The 20245-nt window shown below is 39.8% G+C and overlaps 1 protein-coding gene across 1 annotated transcript in view; it reads left to right on the top strand.

Moving 5' to 3' along the window:
- LOC126092181 (uncharacterized) overlaps positions 1–20245 on the top strand; it is a 216064-nt gene that overhangs the window by 179987 nt on the left and 15832 nt on the right. The window contains exon 9 of the mRNA XM_049907656.1: positions 3212–3277. Coding sequence (XP_049763613.1) covers positions 3212–3277 — 66 coding nt within the window. The remainder of the gene's footprint in view (positions 1–3211; positions 3278–20245) is intronic.

Raw genomic sequence — 20245 nt, 5'->3', positions numbered from 1 at the left:
TGTCTCTGTAACGACAGCTAGGGTGCAGACTGCTCTACAAAGCTCTTGATTCTGGTAGTCTGGCGTATGGCTCAGCATCACCTTCAGTATTGCAGATGCTGGACCTGATACACCACTGTGTGATCTGTCTTGCAACAAGTGCCCCTAGGACCAGCCCTGTGAGCAGTCTACTCGTGGAGGCTGTCATCCCTCCCCTACACATTAGGCACCAATGACTGCTTCTCAACTATATAATACACATTTTCTGCTTCCCTGTGTTTCCAGACTAGTGTGTCCTGGTAGCGAGATCTTCCTCCCACAACAGAGGTCAAGGTCTGTAGTCACAGTCACAATCCCTACAGAGTCTCTGCACTGAACTCCATCTTTCCCTACTATCGCCTCACATCAGGGAGAAATTGGATGCAGCACCATGGTGTGTACCACATCCTTGGTTCTTTGGACCAAAAGGCTCAATAAACGGTATGGTTTTTCACTGCCCGTTCCTGGATGTCCCTGATGCATTTCCAGGCCCAGACATGGAATGCACTGACAACTCTATGGTTAATGGACAAACCAGTTTTGCATACACACATGTAAGGTGCAGTGAACTATACTCACTGCCAAATGGATGTTGTGTATTCACTACAGAATTGGTGGTCATTGCTCAAGCCCTCAGCCACCTTTGTTCTTGCACTGGCGAATCATCCTTGATCGGTAGTGATGTCATTAGTAGTCTTCAGCCTGTCGATCATTGCTAGCCTTGATGCTCATTGGTTGAGACTATCCAGGATCTCCTGTATGACGTCTACTATTCTGGATGCTTTGTCATCTATGTACGGACCACTGGTCACATTGAGATTCCAGGGAATGAACATGCTGACCAGTTGGCGAAGTTGGCTACCAGGATGCCTACTTTGGAGATCGGGGTACCAGAATTTACATTAGGTCAACTGTGCACCAACAATTGTTGGAGGCTTGGAATGTGGACTGGTGATCCCTGCTTTCTCCGAATAAACTGTGAACCATAAAGGAGACCACGACCATATGGCAGTCTTTCCTTTGTGCTTCTCGCAGGGAATCCACTATCCTCCATTGGCTTCTCATTGGCCACACTTGGCTGACTCGTGACCACATCCTCTGATGTGAGGATCCGCCCCACTGTTTGTGTGGTGCCCATCTCATGGTGGTAGACATCCTACTGGACTGCCGTAATTTGGTCACCCTGTAGCGATATCTTAAACTTGCTGGCACACTACCTCTGGTGCTAGTGGCAACAATGCCAAAGTGTCTGATTTTTGCTCTATCTGTTATGTAGGGCACATTAACCATGTTGGCTGCTTGAGGGACTGGAGGGGTGCCCCATTGCCTGCTCCAACCCAAGGAGTCCATGTCCGCCTTTCTCTGTGGCCCATCCTGGCTCCAGCCGTCCCTACTTTTTCGATTCTTTGCATTCTTTTACATCTGTTGTTGGTTGACTGACTCGTCATCATTGTTCTCTTTCCTGAGATTTTATCTTGCCCATGTAGCAAGTTTTCTTGTGGTAACTGAGGGTGTGGAAGCACTGGTCGGATGCAGAAAGCACGTGGCAAGTTCCATAATGCGTACCAGGCACTTCCACCTGCTTTCTGGGCAGTGCAACTCTCCTTCCTCCATCCTCTTATCCCTCTCTCACTTCTATTTGCATCTATCTCTTCACCTTAATGCTTCTCAGGTGCAGTCAGGTCAATTGGGATTTGTCTTTCTTGTCCTTCGTCTCTGGGTACTATTCCTAGATTGACACTCAAAGAATTAAGGGACTGATGATCTCGTAGTTTGGTGCCTTTAACCCCATAAGTCCATCCATCCCTCATCTTCAGGTTTCTAATCACCAGCGTGAACACTTAGGGACTTTGGCTACAAAGATGAGTGCCTCAGATATTTACAAAATGAGGTACAATCACTCACATGTGTTTTATCCCTTCGTGATTTTGTATCTGCTCTACAGTACAAAAACAAGTAATAATCAAATATGTAATAATCCATCAACTTGCATTGCAGTAATTCCTGCACATCACCCAACTAGGAAGAAAATGGATGTCCTTAAACTTTGCCATGACACAGTAATCATTATCAGGTTGTCATTTAATGTTTAGAAATACAAGAAAAGACGTTATTCTTCTGTGTAACAGTATTTGTGGGATCAAAGGGAGACCATTTAACAATGTATTAGCAAAAGCATTTAGGTTAAATGTTGTCATACAATACTCTGGCACTTGTAACTGTTGAGGTAAATGATGAGTCTGTATGAAACCAGATTACTGAAATCAGAGAATGGTAGTGCTTTTTCAAGTCAAACTGATGGGAAGAAGTTGTTCTAATCAAATTTGTGTAGAACCTTGTCCCATTATTCACAAACAAGTGCACTTAATGCTGTCTGTGTGCCAGATTGTAACAGGTTGCTTTTCATATATCAGATAGTTACTCTTGAACATTTTAAAGTAATAATTTCCATTTATATTGCAAAAATTAATGTTACTTGGATGGGAATTATTAAATGAAAGTGCACTGTGTATGTCACAGTAATGTAGTGTAGTGTAATGTAAATGGAAATCTGCACCAGAATACTGTATCTGGAATTGTAGTGCTGTTGTTGTAGACCTTTATTTAATTTATCTGTTTATTTCTTGTGACCAGATTTTATAAGAGAAGTGACTGTTCATGTTACTTGCTCATGTGTACAAAGTTTTGTGGCCTTGTTGACGGTGTTTACTGTAAGTCATGCACCACTGTGGCTCATCGTGTGCAGCATGTGTGATATGGGTAATTTGTTTTATTTTGACTCCTCTGGTGACAAATAAGTAACAGAAGGAGCTACAACAAAACAAATTGCTTAAATAAACAAGAAATAGTTTGAGCTATTGTCCAATAAACTCTTATGGTCTTATATACAAATAATCACCAACACCGTCAACATTATTAATATTATCAACTCCACCACCACCATCACCATCACTGCCAGAAACACTACAACCAACTTACAATCAAACAAAGGAAAATAAAGTTACATAATTTGGTGTAGATGCATATTTCAATATAGTAAAATCATGTGTAGCACTCACTTATTAATGTTGTGTAATGCTTCTGAGAGTACTTTGAATATTTAGTAAATGGAACAGTAAGAGGTCTTCTCTGCAATTAAAGTGATGTGTTGCTGTCATTTATAATCATGATTATTTTTTTCTACTTTTTTCAGGGTAGACAGCAGGAAAAACCACTTTCAGTGACACCTCAGCTTGAGATAAGTCTAAATTCCTGCCAGGTAAGAAAGTCTTGGCATAACAATCTGCTACTGAATGAATGCTGTGCGTCATGAATTGTAATCAGCTATATCCTGTTTTGTATTTTCTCGTGTTGATCTGTCTCTATGATTTTAGAGCGAAATACAGCATTATGTAAAGTACAAAGAGGTGAAGAAAAGTGAGAATTTGAGTCTTGAATGACTGTGCTTTCTACAAGTTGTTTGATACTTGATCTATTTATAAAGGTGTATTGAACAAATTGTGTTGGGATATAGTCTTTGGCACATGTAACCTTAAATCTATGATTTTCAGTGTTGTTACAAGTCGTGGAAATCAGGGGATTTCAAACATGTCAGGGAAATCATGGAAATATCACAGAAATTTGAAGAAAAAAAAATGCTGGAAAATTCCCATTTTTGTCTCAGTAGATGAAATAGTTTGTTTACTGAGATGTCATGAATTGTCGCTGGCTGGGCACAGCTGAGTATGTGCACCGATTCCGTACTCCCTCATTCCTACTGCTTCTCCCCTTCTTGCCATTCCCCTTAGCTTTCAGTCAGTGCTGTCACCATTTCTTGTCGCTAGCCTAGTAGGGAAGGGAGGCATGAGTAGTAGTTTGTTTGGACCTGATTCTCAGAGATTGTTGACACAGCAGCCGGAGACAGTGGTCATGTATGCATGAGCTGTGCCTGAGTGACTGTGTGAATGTGTGTGCACTCTTGTTTTCTGACAAAGGCTATGGCCAAAATTTAGCTGTGAGAGTGTGATTGTCTTTTCTGTCTGTGGCTCAGCAGTCATCTTTATTGTGAGTTGCTACCTATCCTCATTACTACTGATTCTCAGAGTATTTGTCCAAGCTATATGTTGCAAGGATTGATCACCACAGTCTCATTTCATCAGCATGGTGTCTGTAAAACGTAAATAGCCAGTCACATGACTGGATTTCCATGATGGGCCAAAACCGAGGCCATTCCTGCGGGTATCTCTAACGGATTGGGCCTGCCGATCTGAAGCCCTTCATTTCCCACTAATGTACAAGCTCTGCCCATTGGATCAAGTCTCACTGATCTGCCTGCAGGCTGGGTCTGTTTGTATGTGGCATAATGCGATGGATTTTTGTGGTTTATCCAATGACCCAGGACTGTGGTACTCCTTGACAGACCAGAGGCCACGGGCGATGGATTTCAGGAACTGCGACTGTCTCACTGCAAGTACATTGTGTGGTGCAGTGTTTTATATATATTTTATTTATTCTAGTACATTTTGGAACTTTAAAAAAAATTATGTATTAGAAAGTATGGACGATAAGAATAAGAAAATTTTTTTCAGTTGCTGGCAGTTTTTTACGCTATGTACTCATATATTTCTTGAAAGAAAAATTGCACAATATCTGTAAAGTAATAGACATAACACAGTGACTGATAACCGATAGTAACAAACATAGTAGAACCAACATTTTATTGGTGGTCACCTACAGTGTTGGCTTACACAACTCTTTCCTGCCTTATACACTTCTTTCAAGAGGCCTAATTTTTTCTGAGGTTATTTCTGAAAACAGTGAAGGTATTTTACATCTGTCTTGTGACTCCAAGGAAATGTGCATTTTTGTTACCAAACATGTTTCATTTTATTGAAATAAAATAAAAACAGTGGTCTTAATGAAATACTCATACCATCTGGCTTGCTTTCTCCATTTAAAAACAGTTCATTACAAAAGATGTTGATGTTAGTACTTAAGATTTACACTCACACAGGGGATATACAGAAGTCCTTACTTTTTTTGTCAACTTATGTCTTTACTTACCCCTCAGAATCTGTCAGGGAAAAGTTTTAAAACTTGTCTGGAAATCAGGGAATTTCACTTGGGGAAACTTGTGGCAACCCTGAATTTCTGCTTTGCAAATCTTGTTATTATTTAGTGTTCCTAATCTCTGGGGACTGTTTTTTATCCATTATTACTCTTCACCAGTGTTTCTTGCCATGGGATGTAAATGACAACACCACTTTAGGTACAATTCTCCTCAGTAGATTTGACACTCTGGCTGTTCTTAAATGTGTTTCAGTTGTCTCCATTCCCATATTACTGTACCTTCGTCAGGATATATGTGTAAATGAATGTACCACCTAACATACTGCATTACTGGATTCTATAGTGTGTTGGCAAATGAAAATTGCAGGACATGAATTACCAAAGCACCTCATGTGTTCCACTGTGATTTTTTCCATTTAATATTTAAGGTGAACAGTTCATTGTGTACCACTGGCAAAATGCAGCAAAAATTAATGAATAAATTAGCAACATTTTGTTGATTTGCATATTTATGCCAAGAGCAATAATTTAATCTCTTAATAAATTGAAACTGAAAGTTTGTTAAATTTGAGAAAATGTATTATCATTTTACGAAATACACTCTAAAGTTAATTACACATGCAACAACAATTTTTTTGAATGTTTCCTGCACTTCCTGAGTCAATTCTTACTAATTTTGGATCGTGAAAAATGAATGTGATGATGAAAAATTTTTCACAGCTCTAGTTTCTGTGATACACACTGTTGTTGTTGTTGTTTTTGTTGTGGTGGTGGTCTCCAGTCCTGAGACTGGTTTGATGCAGCTCTCCATGCTACTCTATCCTGTGCAAGCTTCTTCATCTCCCAGTACTTACTGCAACCTACATCCTTCTGAATCTGTTTAGTGTATCCATCTCTTGGTCGTTCTCTACAATTTTTACCCTCCACGCTGCCCTCCAATGCTAAATTTGTGATCCCTTGAAGCCTCAGAACATGTCCTACCAACCGGTCTCTTCTTCTTGTCAAGTTGTGCCACAAACTCCTCTTCTCCCCAATCCTATTCAATACCTCCTCATTAGTTATGTGATCTACCCATCTAATCTTCAGCATTCTTCTGTAGCACCACATTTCAAAAGCTTCTATTCTCTTCTTGTCCAATCTATTTATTGTCCATGTTTCACTTCCATACATGGCTACAGTCCATACAAATACTTTCAGAAACGACTTCATGACACTTAAATCTATTCTCGATGTTGACAAATTTCTCTTCTTCAGAAACACTTTCCATGCCATTGCCAGTCTACATTTTATATCCTCTCCACTTCGACCAAAATCAGTTATCTTGCTCCCCAAATAGCAAAACTCCTTTACTACTTTAAGTGTCTCATTTCCTAATCTAATTCCCTCAGCATCACCCGACTTAATTCAACTACATTCCTTTATCCTCGTTTTGCTTTTGTTGATGTTCATCTTATATCCTCCTTTCAAGACACTGTCCATTCCGTTCAACTGCTCTTCCAAGTCCTTTGCTGTCTCTGACAGAATTACAATGTCATCGGCAAACCTCAAAGTTTTTATTTCTTCTCCATGGATTTTAATACCTACTCCGAATTTTTCTTTTGTTTCCTTCACTGCTTGCTCAATATACAGATTGAATAACATTGGGGAGAGGCTACAACCCTGTCTCACACCCTTCCCAACCACTGCTTCCCTTTCATGTCCCTCGACTCTTATAACTGCCATCTGGTTTCTGTACAAATTGTAAATAGCCTTTTGCTCCCTGTATTTTACCCCTGCCACTTTCAGAATTTGAAAGAGAGTATTCCAGTCAAAATTGTCAAAAGCTTTCTCTAAGTCTACAAATGCTAGAAACGTAGGTTTGCCTTTCCTTAATCTTTCTTCTAAAATAAGTTGTAGGGTCAGTATTGCCTCACGTGTTCCAACATTTTTACGGAATCCAAACTGATCTTCCCCGAGGTCGGCTTCTACCAGTTTTTCCATTCATCTGTAAAGAATTCGCGTTAGTATTTCGCAGCCGTGGCTTATTAAACTGATAGTTCGGTAATTTTCACATCTGTCAACACCTGCTTTCTTTGGGATTGGAATTATTATATTCTTCTTGAAGTCTGAGGGTATTTCACCTGTCTCATACATCTTTCTCACCAGATGATAGAGTTTTGTCAGGACTGGCTCTCCCAAGGCTGTCAGTAGTTCCAATGGAATGTTGTCTACTCCCGGGGCCTTGTTTCGACTCGGGTCTTTCAGTGCTCTGTCAAACTCTTCACGCAATATCGTATCTCCCATGTCATCTTCTTCTACATCCTCTTCCATTTCCATAATATTGTCCTCAAGTACATCGCCCTTGTATAGACCCTCTATATACTCCTTCCACCTTTCTGTTTTCCCTTCTTTGCTAAGAACTGGGTTTCCATCTGAGCTCTTGATATTCATACAAGTGGCTCTCTTTTCTCCAAAGGTCTCTTTAATTTTCCTGTAGGCAGTATCTATCTTGCCCCTAGTGAGATAAGCCTCTACATCCTTACATTTGTCCTCTAGACACCCCTGCTTAGCCATTTTGCACTTCCTGTCGATCTAATTTTTGAGACGTTTGTATTCCTTTTTGCCTGCTTCATTTACTGTATTTTTATATTTTCTCCTTTCATCAATTAAATTCAATATTTCTTCTGTTACCCAAGGGTTTCTACTAGCCCTCGTCTTTTTACCTGCTTGATCCTCTGCTGCCTTCACTACTTCATCCCTCAGAGCTACCCATTCTTCTTCTACTGTATTTCTTTCCCCCATTCCTGTCAATTGTTCCCTTATGCTCTCCCTGTAACTCTGCACAATCTCTGGTTCTTTCAGTTTATCCAGGTCCCATCTCCTTAAATTCCTACCTTTTTTGCAGTTTCTTCAGTTTTAATTTACAGTTCATAACCAATAGATTGTGGTCAGAGTCCACATCTGCCCCTGGAAATGTCTTACAACTTAAAACCTGGTTCCTAAATCTCTGCCTTACCATTATATAATCTATCTGATACCTTCTAGTATCTCCAGGATTCTTCCATGTATACAACCTTCTTTTATGATTCTTGAACCAAGTGTTAGCTATGATTAAGTTATGCTCTGTGCAAAATTCTACCAGACGGCTTCCTCTTTCATTTCTCTCCCCCAATCCATATTCACCCACTATGTTTCCCTCTCTCCCTTTTCCTACTCTCGAATTCCAGTCACCCATGACTATTAGATTTTCATCTCCCTTCACTTCCTGAATACTTTCTTTTATCTCATCATACATTTCATTAATTTCTTCATCATCTGCAGAGCTAGTTGGCACATAAACTTGTACTACTGTGGTATGCATGGGCTTCGTATCTGTCTTGGCCACAATAATGCGTTCACTATGCTGTTTGTAGTAGCTTACCTGTACTCCTATTTTTTATTCATTATTACACCTACTCCTGCATTACACCTATTTGATTTTGTATTTATAACCCTGTATTCACCTGACTAAAAGTCTTGTTCCTTCTGCCACCGAACTTCACTAATTCCTATTATATCTAGCTTTAACCTATCCATTTCCCTTTTTAAATTTTCTAACCTACCTGCCCGGTTAAGCGATCTGACAATCCACGCTCCGATCTGTAGAACGCCAGTTTTCTTTCTCCTGATAACGACGTCCTCTTGAGTAGTCCCCGCCCGGAGATCCGAATGGGGGACTTTTTTACCTCCGGAATATTTTACCCAAGAGGACACCATCATCATTAAACCATACAGTAAAGCTGCATGCCCTTGGTAAAAATTACGGCTGTAGTTTCCCCTTGCTTTCAGCCGTTTGCAGTACCAGCACAGCAAGGCCGTTTTGGTTAGTGTTACAAGGCCAGATCAGTCAATCATCCAGACTGTTGCCCCTGCAACTACTGAAAAGGCTGCTGGCCCTCTTCAGGAACCACACGTTTGTCTGGCCTCTGAACAGATACCCCTCCGTTGTGGTTGCACCTACAGTATGGCCATCTGTATCACTGAGGCACGCAAGCCTCCCCACCAACGACATGGTCCATGGTTCATGGTTCCACACTAGGTGGAAGTATTTCATAGTAACAGATTAAGAGAAAAAGATACATTTTAATTACATATGCTAACAACATTGAAAGTGTGTCTGAATTTTTTAAAATGGTAGTTACATTTTAAGAGTTTTAAATAGCCAGAATAATGCCTCGCAGATGGTTGGGTCTGAAGAGAATCATGTGGTGGCTACATGAGGTCATTGTCTTTACCTTGTCTCTTCTAACTGAGTTCCAGAACATCCCTACACAAACACCAACAGTAATCTGCAAGCAATGCTTAATTCCAATGGCTCTGATATCTTTGTTCCGTAACAGAAATGTCCTGGAAGAATCTTTCTCCATGTTCATCACTGACAGCTCCACAACTAGGAGGGAAAAGTCTGGGTGGGAGTGGAGAAAATAGATTTTAAGGGACTTGCTGCATCCAAGGTTATGGTATTTTTGCAACAGCACTGTCACCAACAGAGTGTAGTTATCATTGCTTTTGTTGCCTAAAAATCCATGAGCAACTCCGTTGAAGTCTTCCCAGGCTTTCTTTTCTTTCCCCTTCAAAATCTGATCGAATGCTAGATCCTTTACAAGTTCTCGAATTTGTGACCCAATAAAAATACCTTCGTTACTTTTGCATACCTTAATTTCGGAATTTTCTCTCTTTTGTACTTAAAGGGCCATCCTTCTTCGTTCATACCTTTGACACAATTTTTCATCAAACCCGGCTTGAAGGGGTGGAAGAAGAAAATCTTTTGGGTCCATGACATTTTTCTTGCTAGGGTTAAGATTTCTTGCAGGCCAGTCTGCTTTAGTATAATGTGATTTCCTAGCCCTACTGTCCCACATAAATAAGAAGCAACAATGTTTTGTGTACCTCATTTGCATTCCTAAGAGTATGGAAATTATTTTTAGATCACCATAGATCTCCCATTTGTGCTCATGATATTTGATTGAGTCCAAGAGGGCTGTAATATTTGCATATGTCTCCTTCATGTGAAATGCATGACGAATAGGAATAGAAAGAAGACGGTTGTCATCCTGAAGTAACACAGCTTTCACAGTAAGTGTGGAGGAGTCTATGAATAGCCTCCATACAGTTGGATCATGGTTCAAATTCAAAGATTTCATTAAGTCATTAATGTCACAGCAAACAACAAGATTGTTTTTCTTCTCCAAAAAGGGAAGCAGTTCCATGTGATGTTTCCTGTACTGTGAGACTGTGACATTACTTTCGAGAAGATTCCATTGCTTTAGTCAAGACCTAAGAATTTCTGCCTTCTCCTTTGACAGGTCAAGGTCTTTAATAAGATCACTCAACTCCTCTTGACTTGGTCTGTGCGGTATCTTTTCCCTCAAAATCAGGGTCACGGGATGTGGAAGGCTTGTTTGGTTCTTCTTCTTCTTGTTCCACACTGTTTTCATTTTCTGCTTCAAACACACAATTTTTGGGTAGAGTAAGAACTGGTAAACTATCTGAATGTGGAATGGGTCGACTAACAGATTGAAGATTCCGGTACTGAACTGCTCTTCTTTTCTTCATAGACAATCCTGCCCTTATAGGTGGAGTCAAGCAGAAATAGCAGTCACCTGTACAGTTTGTAGGCTCCTGCCAAACCATAGGCACAGCAAAAGCCATAGATTGTTTCTTATTTTTCAGCCATTCTCACAGTGTAACCAAACATGCATTGCAACATATATGTGGAGCGCAAGACTTATCCTGGCTCCTACTTTCATTCTGAAATAATGCTGATAGGCAGCCTTCACAAGAGGTGTCAGATTGCGTTTCTGTGAGGAAAATGTTATTTCACCAGAAATGTAACAATAATTATTAGTCATATTTACACCTTTTTGTGGCATTTTTATGAATTTTTCCGTACAAAATCACTTTCAAACCAGTAATTCAGCTTTAATTGCAGCAAAAACTATATAAAACTCACAGTCACAGCAACAGTATCTATGTTTATGACATACAAACAGCGTAAGAGCATTTGTGTTTTGTTATTGTACAAGTGTGCCAACTTCGAAAACAAACTTTGCCCCAAACTGAAAATGTTGACTATAAAAATGAAATGTCACTCTATCTCCAAAGCAAGAGCTAATCTGTCATTTTTATGTTGATTTTTTAATTCAGAGGATGGAAATACATAATTATTAAGTACTTTTGAGCCCAAAACATTTTCATTGTTGGCATTTACCTGTGTTTTTCCACATCAAGTAAATGCCTATCATCTAAATTAAATACATACCTGCAAAAACAATTTAATCTACTCACTTGTAGTGCCATTTTAAAGTAGAATAAACAATACTCTCAAAGACAACCAGTGTATGTGTCATTGTCAGTCAATATGAATAATTTCAGAACGCTGCACAGAGCACTGATGCCACATTTAAATGTCACAATTTTGACAAATCTGGTGTTACTGGACACAGCCTGTGAACAAACACGATTATATTTGTTCAAACAGTAATATTATCCCACACTTCCATCTATTGGGATTCTGTCATCAAAGAATGTGTAACAGCTTTAACTGTGATGGTGGTTACATCGTTAATGGAACATGGTAATGGGTGCTTGATGCTGAAAGGCAAATGAAAAATCAGTTGAGTCATCCACCATCTAACAAAATCAGCATTGCTACCAATGTTCTTCAGTCATAAGCATTGACACAAGGAAGTTCCGTGACTTTATGAAATCTTTGTGACATAATTTGGCCAGCTATATAAAGTACCTAACAGCCTACTGGAATCTTCTGGTGGTGGTGATGATGATGATGGCAGAGGAACTCATCTAAAGCTTGGGGCTGAATACAAATGTGTTGTGAAAAGAACTCTGTGAAGCATTAATTCAAGAATATTTCTACAAAACACTAGACTGTCATATAACTTTTCTCTTTGTGGGAACATTGTACACAGTGAATGCCATCTAGAGAAGCTACTATGAGAAAGAGGAGGAACTGGATTCAGAATTGGAATTAGAATTACAAGCAGGAGCAGGAAGTCAAACTACCAGTCTTAGAAGAAGCAAAGAATGCAATTAAAAACTTATGAGAATATTAAGGCAGCACAAGAAGACGGCATACAGGCTGAATTATAAAAATTTGGGGTGAAGAAAATTAATTAACAAGGGAAATATGTATAAAGGAAGAAATGCCTAAGGGTTGGAGCATGGAAATAATCTGTTCACCACATAAGAAAGATGATAAGCAAAAGAGCAGTAGTATCACTCTTTTGGATATTAGGTGAAAGTTGTTTAGTAACATTTTAGCCTCTCACAAGAATGCTGGGTGAGAAACATACTGGAAGATTATCAGTTTGGATTTAGGAGAAATAGATCCACAGTGGACGAGGTATTTTTATGGAGAAAAGTGCTAGAGAAATTTTATGTGTATGACAAGCAGCTGCCTCAGTTGTACATTGATTTTAAACAAGCATATGGCTCTCTAGACAGAAATAAGATTCTCCAAAGTACGAAAGATTTTAGAATCCTGCTAAAATTAGTGAGGTTGTTGGAGATGACAATGAAAGCAACATTTTGCAAGGTCAGAATTGAACAGAAGTTATCAGGAGTGTTCCTTGCAGGGAGGGTTGTGGCTGGCAGATGTGATCTCTGTGCTACTCTGTCACTTAGCACTAAAGAAGATAATTTGTCAAATGCCAACAACAAACTCAGTGGGAACAGTATTTAACAGGCAGGTCCAGATACTGGCATATTCTGATGAAGTAGCATTAATTGCAAGGAATGTCAAAGCTTTGAGGGATAATTATGTTGCATTAGATGCAAGGCACAGATGTTATGAATGGAAGTGAATACAGGCAAAACAAAATTATAGTGATGGAAGATCCCAGTAGGGATGTAGGAGAGACTTAAATAAAAATAAATGGGAAACAATATCAAAGAGTGGAAGAGTTTAAATATCTTGGTTCATTAGCAACAAAAGATAAGAGGACAGCAGGAGAAATTCAAGAAGGTAAAGCAAGTGGAAACTGTTGCTGTTATTCCATGCAGAATATATTCAAGTCCAGAAATGTTAACAGGAATACAAAAATCAGAATATGTTGTGAAAAAGATAGTTGCTACTCACCATATAGCAGAGATGCTGAGTTGCAGATAGGTACAATGACACACACACACACACACACACACACACACACACACACAAATGCTGTCTGCTGAAGCTTCAGCAGCCAGAGACTGTGGTCATGTGTGTCATATATGAAAGTGCTGGCAGGTCGACACACACACAAACGAACACAAACATACACACAAAATTCAAGCTTTCGCAACAAACTGTTGCCTCATCAGGAAAGAGGGAAGGAGAGGGAAAGACGAAAGGATGTGGGTTTTAAGGGAGAGGGTAAGGAGTAATTCCAGTCCCGGGAGCGGAAAGACTTACCTTATGGGGAAAAAAGGACGGGTATACACTCGCACACTCACACATATCCATCCACACATATACAGACACAAGCAGACATATTTAAAGACAAAGAGTTTGGGCAGAGATGTCAGTCGAGCCAGAAGTGCAGAGGCAAAGATGTTGTTGAATGACAGGTGAGGTATGAGTGGCAGCAACTTGAAATTAGCGGAGATTGAGGCCTGGTGGATAACGGGAAGAGAGGATATATTGAAGAGCAAGTTTCCATCTCCGGAGTTCGGATAGGTTGGTGTTAGTAGGAAGTATCCAGATAACCCGGACGGTGTAACACTGCGCCAAGATGTGCTGGTCGTGCACCAAGGCATGTTTAGCCACAGGGTGATCCTCATTACCAACAAACACTGTCTGCCTGTGTCCATTCATGCGAATGGACAGTTTGTTGCTGGTCATTCCCACATAGAATGCATCACAGTGTAGGCAGGTCAGTTGGTAGATCACGTGGGTGCTTTCACACGTGGCTCTGCCTTTGATTGTGTACACCTTCCGGGTTACAGGACTGGAGTAGGTGGTGGTGGGAGGGTGCATGGGACAGGTTTTACACCGGGGGCGGTTACAAGGGTAGGAGACAGAGGGTAGGGAAGGTGGTTTGGGGATTTCATAGGGATGAACTAAGAGGTTACGAAGGTTAGGTGGACGGCGGAAAGACACTCTTGGTAGAGTGGGGAGGATTTCATGAAGGATGGATCTCATTTCAGGGCAGGATTTGAGGAAGTCGTATCCCTGCTGGAGAGCCACATTCAGAATCTGATCCAGTCCCGGAAAGTATCCTGTCACAAGTGGGGCACTTTTGTGGTTCTTCTGTGAGAGGTTCTGGGTTTGAGAGGATGAGGAAGTGGCTCTGGTTATTTGCTTCTGTACCAGGTCGGGAGGGTAGTTGCGGGATGCGAAAGCTGTTGTCAGGTTGTTGGTGTAATGCTTCAGGGATTCCGGACTGGAGCAGATTCGTTTGCCACGAAGACCTAGGCTGTAGGGAAGGGACCGTTTGATGTGGAATGGGTGGCAGCTGTCGTAATGGAGGTACTGTTGCTTGTTGGTGGGTTTGATGTGGACGGACGTGTGAAGCTGGCCATTGGACAGGTGAAGGTCAACATCAAGGAAAGTGGCATGGGATTTGGAGTAGGACCAAGTGATTCTGATGGAACCAAAGGAGTTGAGGTTGGAGAGGAAATTCTGGAGTTCTTCTTCACTGTGAGTCCAGATCATGAAGATGTCATCAATAAATCTGTACCAAACTTTGGGTTATATATATATATATATATAGTTATAATAGAAGGAAACATTCCACATGGGAAAAATATATTTAAAAAGAAAGATGATGAGACTTACCAAACAAAAGCGCTGGCAGGTCGATAGACACACAAACAAACACAAACATACACACAAAATCTAGCTTTCGCAACCAACGGTTGCCTCGTCAGGAAAGGGGGAAGGAGAAGGAAAGACAAAAGGATATGGGTTTTAAGGGAGAGGGTAAGGAGTCATTCCAATCCCGGGAGCGGAAAGACTTACCTTAGGGGGAAAAAAGGACAGGTATACACTCGCACACACACACATATCCATCCATCCATCCATCCATCCATCCATGGATGAATATGTGTGTGTGTGCGAGTGTATACCTGTCCTTTTTTCCCCCTAAGGTAAGTCTTTCCGCTCCCGGGATTGGAATGACTCCTTACCCTCTCCCTTAAAACCCATATCCTTTTGTCTTTCCTTCTCCTTCCCCCTTTCCTGACGAGGCAACCGTTGGTTGCGAAAGCTAGATTTTGTGTGTATGTTTGTGTTTGTTTGTGTGTCTATCGACCTGCCAGCGCTTTTGTTTGGTAAGTCTCATCATCTTTCTTTTATATATATATATATATATATATATATATATATATATATATATATATATATATATATATATATATATATATATATATGGAAACATTCCACGTGGGAAAAATATATCTAAAAAGAAAGATGATGAGACTTCTCAAACAAAAGCGCTGGCAGGTCGATAGACACACAAACAAACACACACAAACATACACACAAAATTCTAGCTTTCGCATCCAGCGGTTGCCTCGTCAGGAAAGAGGGAAGGAGAGGGAAAGACAAAAGGATTTGGGTTTTAAGGGAGAGGGTAAGGAGTCATTCCAATCCCGGGAGCGGAAAGACTTACCTTAGTCTTGGATAGTCTTTGTGTTTGTTTGTGTGTCTATCGACCTGCCAGCGCTTTTGTTTGGTAAGTCTCATCAACTTTCTTTATATATGTATATATATGTGTGTGTGTGTTTCTGATGAAGGCCTTGTTGGTTGCAAGCTCGCTTTCTGACAGACTTTTCGTTGTTTTATAATATTGTTACATTCCATCCTGGATTTTCCATTGTTTGATAATCAAAATATATTTGACTATGTTAATACCTATAGTAATGTATGAATCAGAAGGGTGAGTGATGACTACAAAGGAAGAAGGTTGGTTATTGAGGTAGGAAAGGAAAGGAAAATTTTGAGAAGGAGATTTGGGACAGTGAGAGAGGAAGAAAGCCAGAGAATGAGAAAAAAACTCATAGCTACAGACATTTTGTGAACATATGAATACTGTAGTGAAAACCAAGCAAAGAGGAATAATATTGGCTAGTCTTGTACAGAGAATGCCAAAAACTCTGAGTGTTAAGAATGTGTTTGTAGGAAGAGAAGAAGGAGAAGAGAAGACTGAGGAAACAGTTGCTTCAAGATATGGAAGAGTACCTTAAATCAATGGTAGTCAGAAACTGGAGAAGAAAAGCGGTGGATAGAGGAAAATGGAGTCAGGTCACATATGGGCTGATTCTAGAAGGACTTGACCAATAAGTAAGTAACTGCTTCCCTTCCAAGACTATCACTAATTTGCCATAATTTGACAGAGAGCTACTTTTCATATAGTAAATTTCATTAAATAACTGACATTAAATGACTGCCGCTGTGCATGGCAATGGCTAATCTCATTATGGAATGCTTTGGAGAAAACATATTGAATTCAGCTCATCCTCATCCATCTTGCTTCTTTTGCTGTGTTAGCAACATCTTCATGATCTGGCCACAAGTAATTGAAGCTGTTTACCTTTTCAGTGATCATATGGACTTATGGATAATATACAATCTAACATCAAGTTCACTACTGAGGCGAAGAGAGAAGAAAAACTACTGTTTTTAGATGTTCTACTCGAATGAAAATCAGATGGGTGGCAGTGGTACTTTATTTACCAGAAGCCAAAAGATACTGACCCATGTCTCTGATAAGTGCCTGTGACAAGGAATAACTTCATTCTGCGATCAGGTATCAGGAAAAGAAGAACGGTTATAACAAACAAGATATTAAGTTAGCCATCTATAAGAAACAAAAAGACCTGATACACAATCATCAGAAGGTGATCAGCCTATTGCATTCCTTCTGTTCTTCGGAGCTACAGAAAATAAATTGGGCAAGGTCCTGGGCAGACAATGTACCCAGTTCTTCCTCCAGCCACCCCAAGAAAATTGCTGCGCCTAGTAAAAGTATTTTGGTCTTGGTGTTCCTGGAATTTATAAAACACCTTTTGAATGTGGTAGCAGTTACAGGAATGTATAGCAGTTTACATTGGACACCACATGAAATGTCACTATTTTGACAAATCTGCGGTTATTGAACACAGCCTCAAGAACAAACATATGATTATGTTTGATGAAATAGTAATATTACCCATACATCTGCCTATTGGGATCTGTCACCAACAAAGCCATTGAGATCAGAATGTGTAACAACAACTTTAACCAGAATGGTGGCTACAACCTTAGTGGGTGCTTGACACTGAAAGGCAAAGAAGAAATTAGCTGAGTCATCCACCATCCAATGAAATCAGCATTGCTACCAATGTTCTTCAGTCATAGGCATTTACATAACCCCTTGTAGAATATGGAAATTCCGTGACTTTTTGACGTCTCTATGACATAATTTGGCCAGCTATATGAAGTACCTAACAACGTACTGAAATCTTATGATGATGATGATGATGATGATGATGATGATGATGATGGAGCTCATCGAAAACTTGAGGCTGAATGCAAATCGATAGAGCAAGTACTCCGTCAAGCACTTTACTGCAAAAAAAATGCAAGAGCATGCTGAAAAGTAATGCCTCTGAATTTTGTTTGTGAAAACTCTTAAATCTTTTTATATTAAACAAATCAATCAATGGAAAATCCAGGCTGGAATAATGACAGTATTATGAAAAGGGTAGATTACTATACACAATATAGAGGAGATGTTGAATCACAGACAGACACAGCAAAAAAACTGCAATACATTTGAACTCTCTTCCAAACGACCTTCTAAAGTAGAGAACACATACACATGACACATGCACATTAACACAAGCAAAAACACACACACACACACACACACACACACAAAATCGTTGTCTCTGGCCTCTGAGGTACAAGGTGACTGTGTACAGCAACTTTGCCTTATGAGAGAAGCACTCTGTGGAAGGTGGGGGTAATGAGGAGGCTGTGGTAGAGACGGGGAGGGATAGGAGGGTAGGGATAAATAAAACAAACATTATTAACATCCTACACCTGTATTCTTCATATCCACATGTTTAATTCTTGGCATGGTCACCCCTGACAATGAACACATTCTCCCAACGAGAGACCAGTTTGTCGATACCATCACTGAAGAATGCTTGGTTGGGGCCAAGTGGAGATGGTATGGAGGGTGATTGATGAAAGTGAATCCAAGGTGTCGGATTATTGCAGATGTTACAGTGCCCGTGTGTCGTCTAACATTGTTGTGCTGAAGGAGAGCGTGCTCCATGTGTGGACGAAATCCTAAATTCAAAACTCGATTACAGCACGCTGTTCCTCATACATCAACATAGTTACATTACACATCACCATGTTACACATTACAATTTGAAGCCCTCTAGTGCAGAAGGTTGCAACTTCCATCAGCAAAGTGGTGAAGTTGACCGAGTAGTATGAATGACATGTAATACCTCAACCAATCTTGGGAACAGAATAAAAAATTTGGAGGCATTAGTTTTCAGCATGCCCTCATAGATTGTCGTAATGCTGTAACATCATCTACAAAAGCTACTTGTGACTGAATCACAACTATGGAGCAATTTGGCATTACTCCAATATTGTAGAGACACTGGAGTAGTGTCCAAGTTTGCTGTGATCAGACATTATTTATATTCTACTATTGATGAAATTATTTAATTGGATAGATAAAAAATCTACTCATCAAGCAGTGGGAGAACACACACATAAAAGAATGTTGTTATTGGTAAGCTTTCAGAGACAGTGGCTCCTTCTTCAGGCAGAAGAGTTGAAGAGGAAGGAAGAAGAGTGAATGCAGAAGGGTTGAAGGGGAAGGAAGAAGAGTGAAGGCAAAAGGGTTGAAGGGGAAGGAAGAAGAGTGAAGGAAAAGGACTGGAGAGGACTAAGAAAAAGGGTAGGTTTTGGGAAAGTCACCCAGAACCGCAGGTCAGGGGGATGTTCTGATGGAGTAAACAAGTGTTTACAAAAGACTAATGTAGCAGTTGTTAATAAAAGAATACGGTACACAGAATGTGAACTGAATTCAGTGCCTGCAGTTTATATGATTGCAATCTCTTTCTGTCTCTAGTCCTCTCACTTTTAAACTAGTAATGGGTTGAAATGACCACAGCAACCCATCGAATAGCTCATCTTAGTAAAAATGTAGCAAAACATCTTGACAAAGTAACTATCTTGGCACTGAAGAGAGGTCAAGGCCATGTTGGCTAATGTTACAAGGTCTGATTAGTCAGTCAGCCGGATTGGTGGCCCTGCAAGTACTGTAAAGGTTGCTGCTCCTCTTCAGAAATTATATGTTTGTCTGGCCTCTCTACAGGTATCACTTTGATGTGGTTGCAACTACGATAATACTATCTGTCTCATAGAGGCACACAAGCCACCCCATCTCGACAAGCTCCTGGTTTCGTGGGAGGCATTAGTCATGATAAGTACTGTGTGTTGTGGCATAATGTGACAAATATGCTACATCTTGCATAAATGTCTTGAACATAAAATGATCCAGGAGTCAGCAATGTAGCAACAAGATTTCACCAAAAAATGAGAGAACAAAATCTGTGAAACGTTGGTGAACAAACAAATAATAGAAGTAAGTGTATTCAGTTATTCCATTTGTCATTTACATTGTAACACTCAGTGACTGAATATAAATTCTAGTTTAGGAGTTACTAGATATGTGCAATCCTCAAAATATCTTGTTTTTTACTGATTGTGTCACAATTCAAAATTTGTTATAGAAATTGTTTCCTAATTATGTATAAATGTTTTGTATATGATGTAATTGAAAAGCTACATTATGCAGTTATTCCTTTGTGATAATAGATCTTGTTCTATGCTGAAATTGTACATTTCAGAAAATCTGTATATTTCGAACTTTTGATGAAACTCTAGTCACCTCAGTAATATTTTTCTTACATGCTGAAGAAGTCTCATAGAAATACCCATGTGCTGCACATTTAAATGTATTTTGTTTTTTATGATCAAAGCATTGTTATCACAAGAAAACAGTATTTGCCAAATAGCCATATTTTCAGTGATGTTGGGTTGAACAACAGTACTACTGTATAAAACCTTGCTAGACTGTTTCATACAAAATTCTGCATACATGTTAAAATAATTTGTATGTATTGCAATGTTTGAGGAGTGTTTTAACAA

The sequence above is a fragment of the Schistocerca cancellata genome, chromosome 7 (genome assembly GCF_023864275.1).
Source record: "Schistocerca cancellata isolate TAMUIC-IGC-003103 chromosome 7, iqSchCanc2.1, whole genome shotgun sequence".
NCBI lineage: Eukaryota > Metazoa > Arthropoda > Insecta > Orthoptera > Acrididae > Schistocerca > Schistocerca cancellata.
The sequence above is the reverse complement of the archived record's forward strand: the minus strand, read 5'-3'. Positions and strand labels throughout refer to the sequence as shown.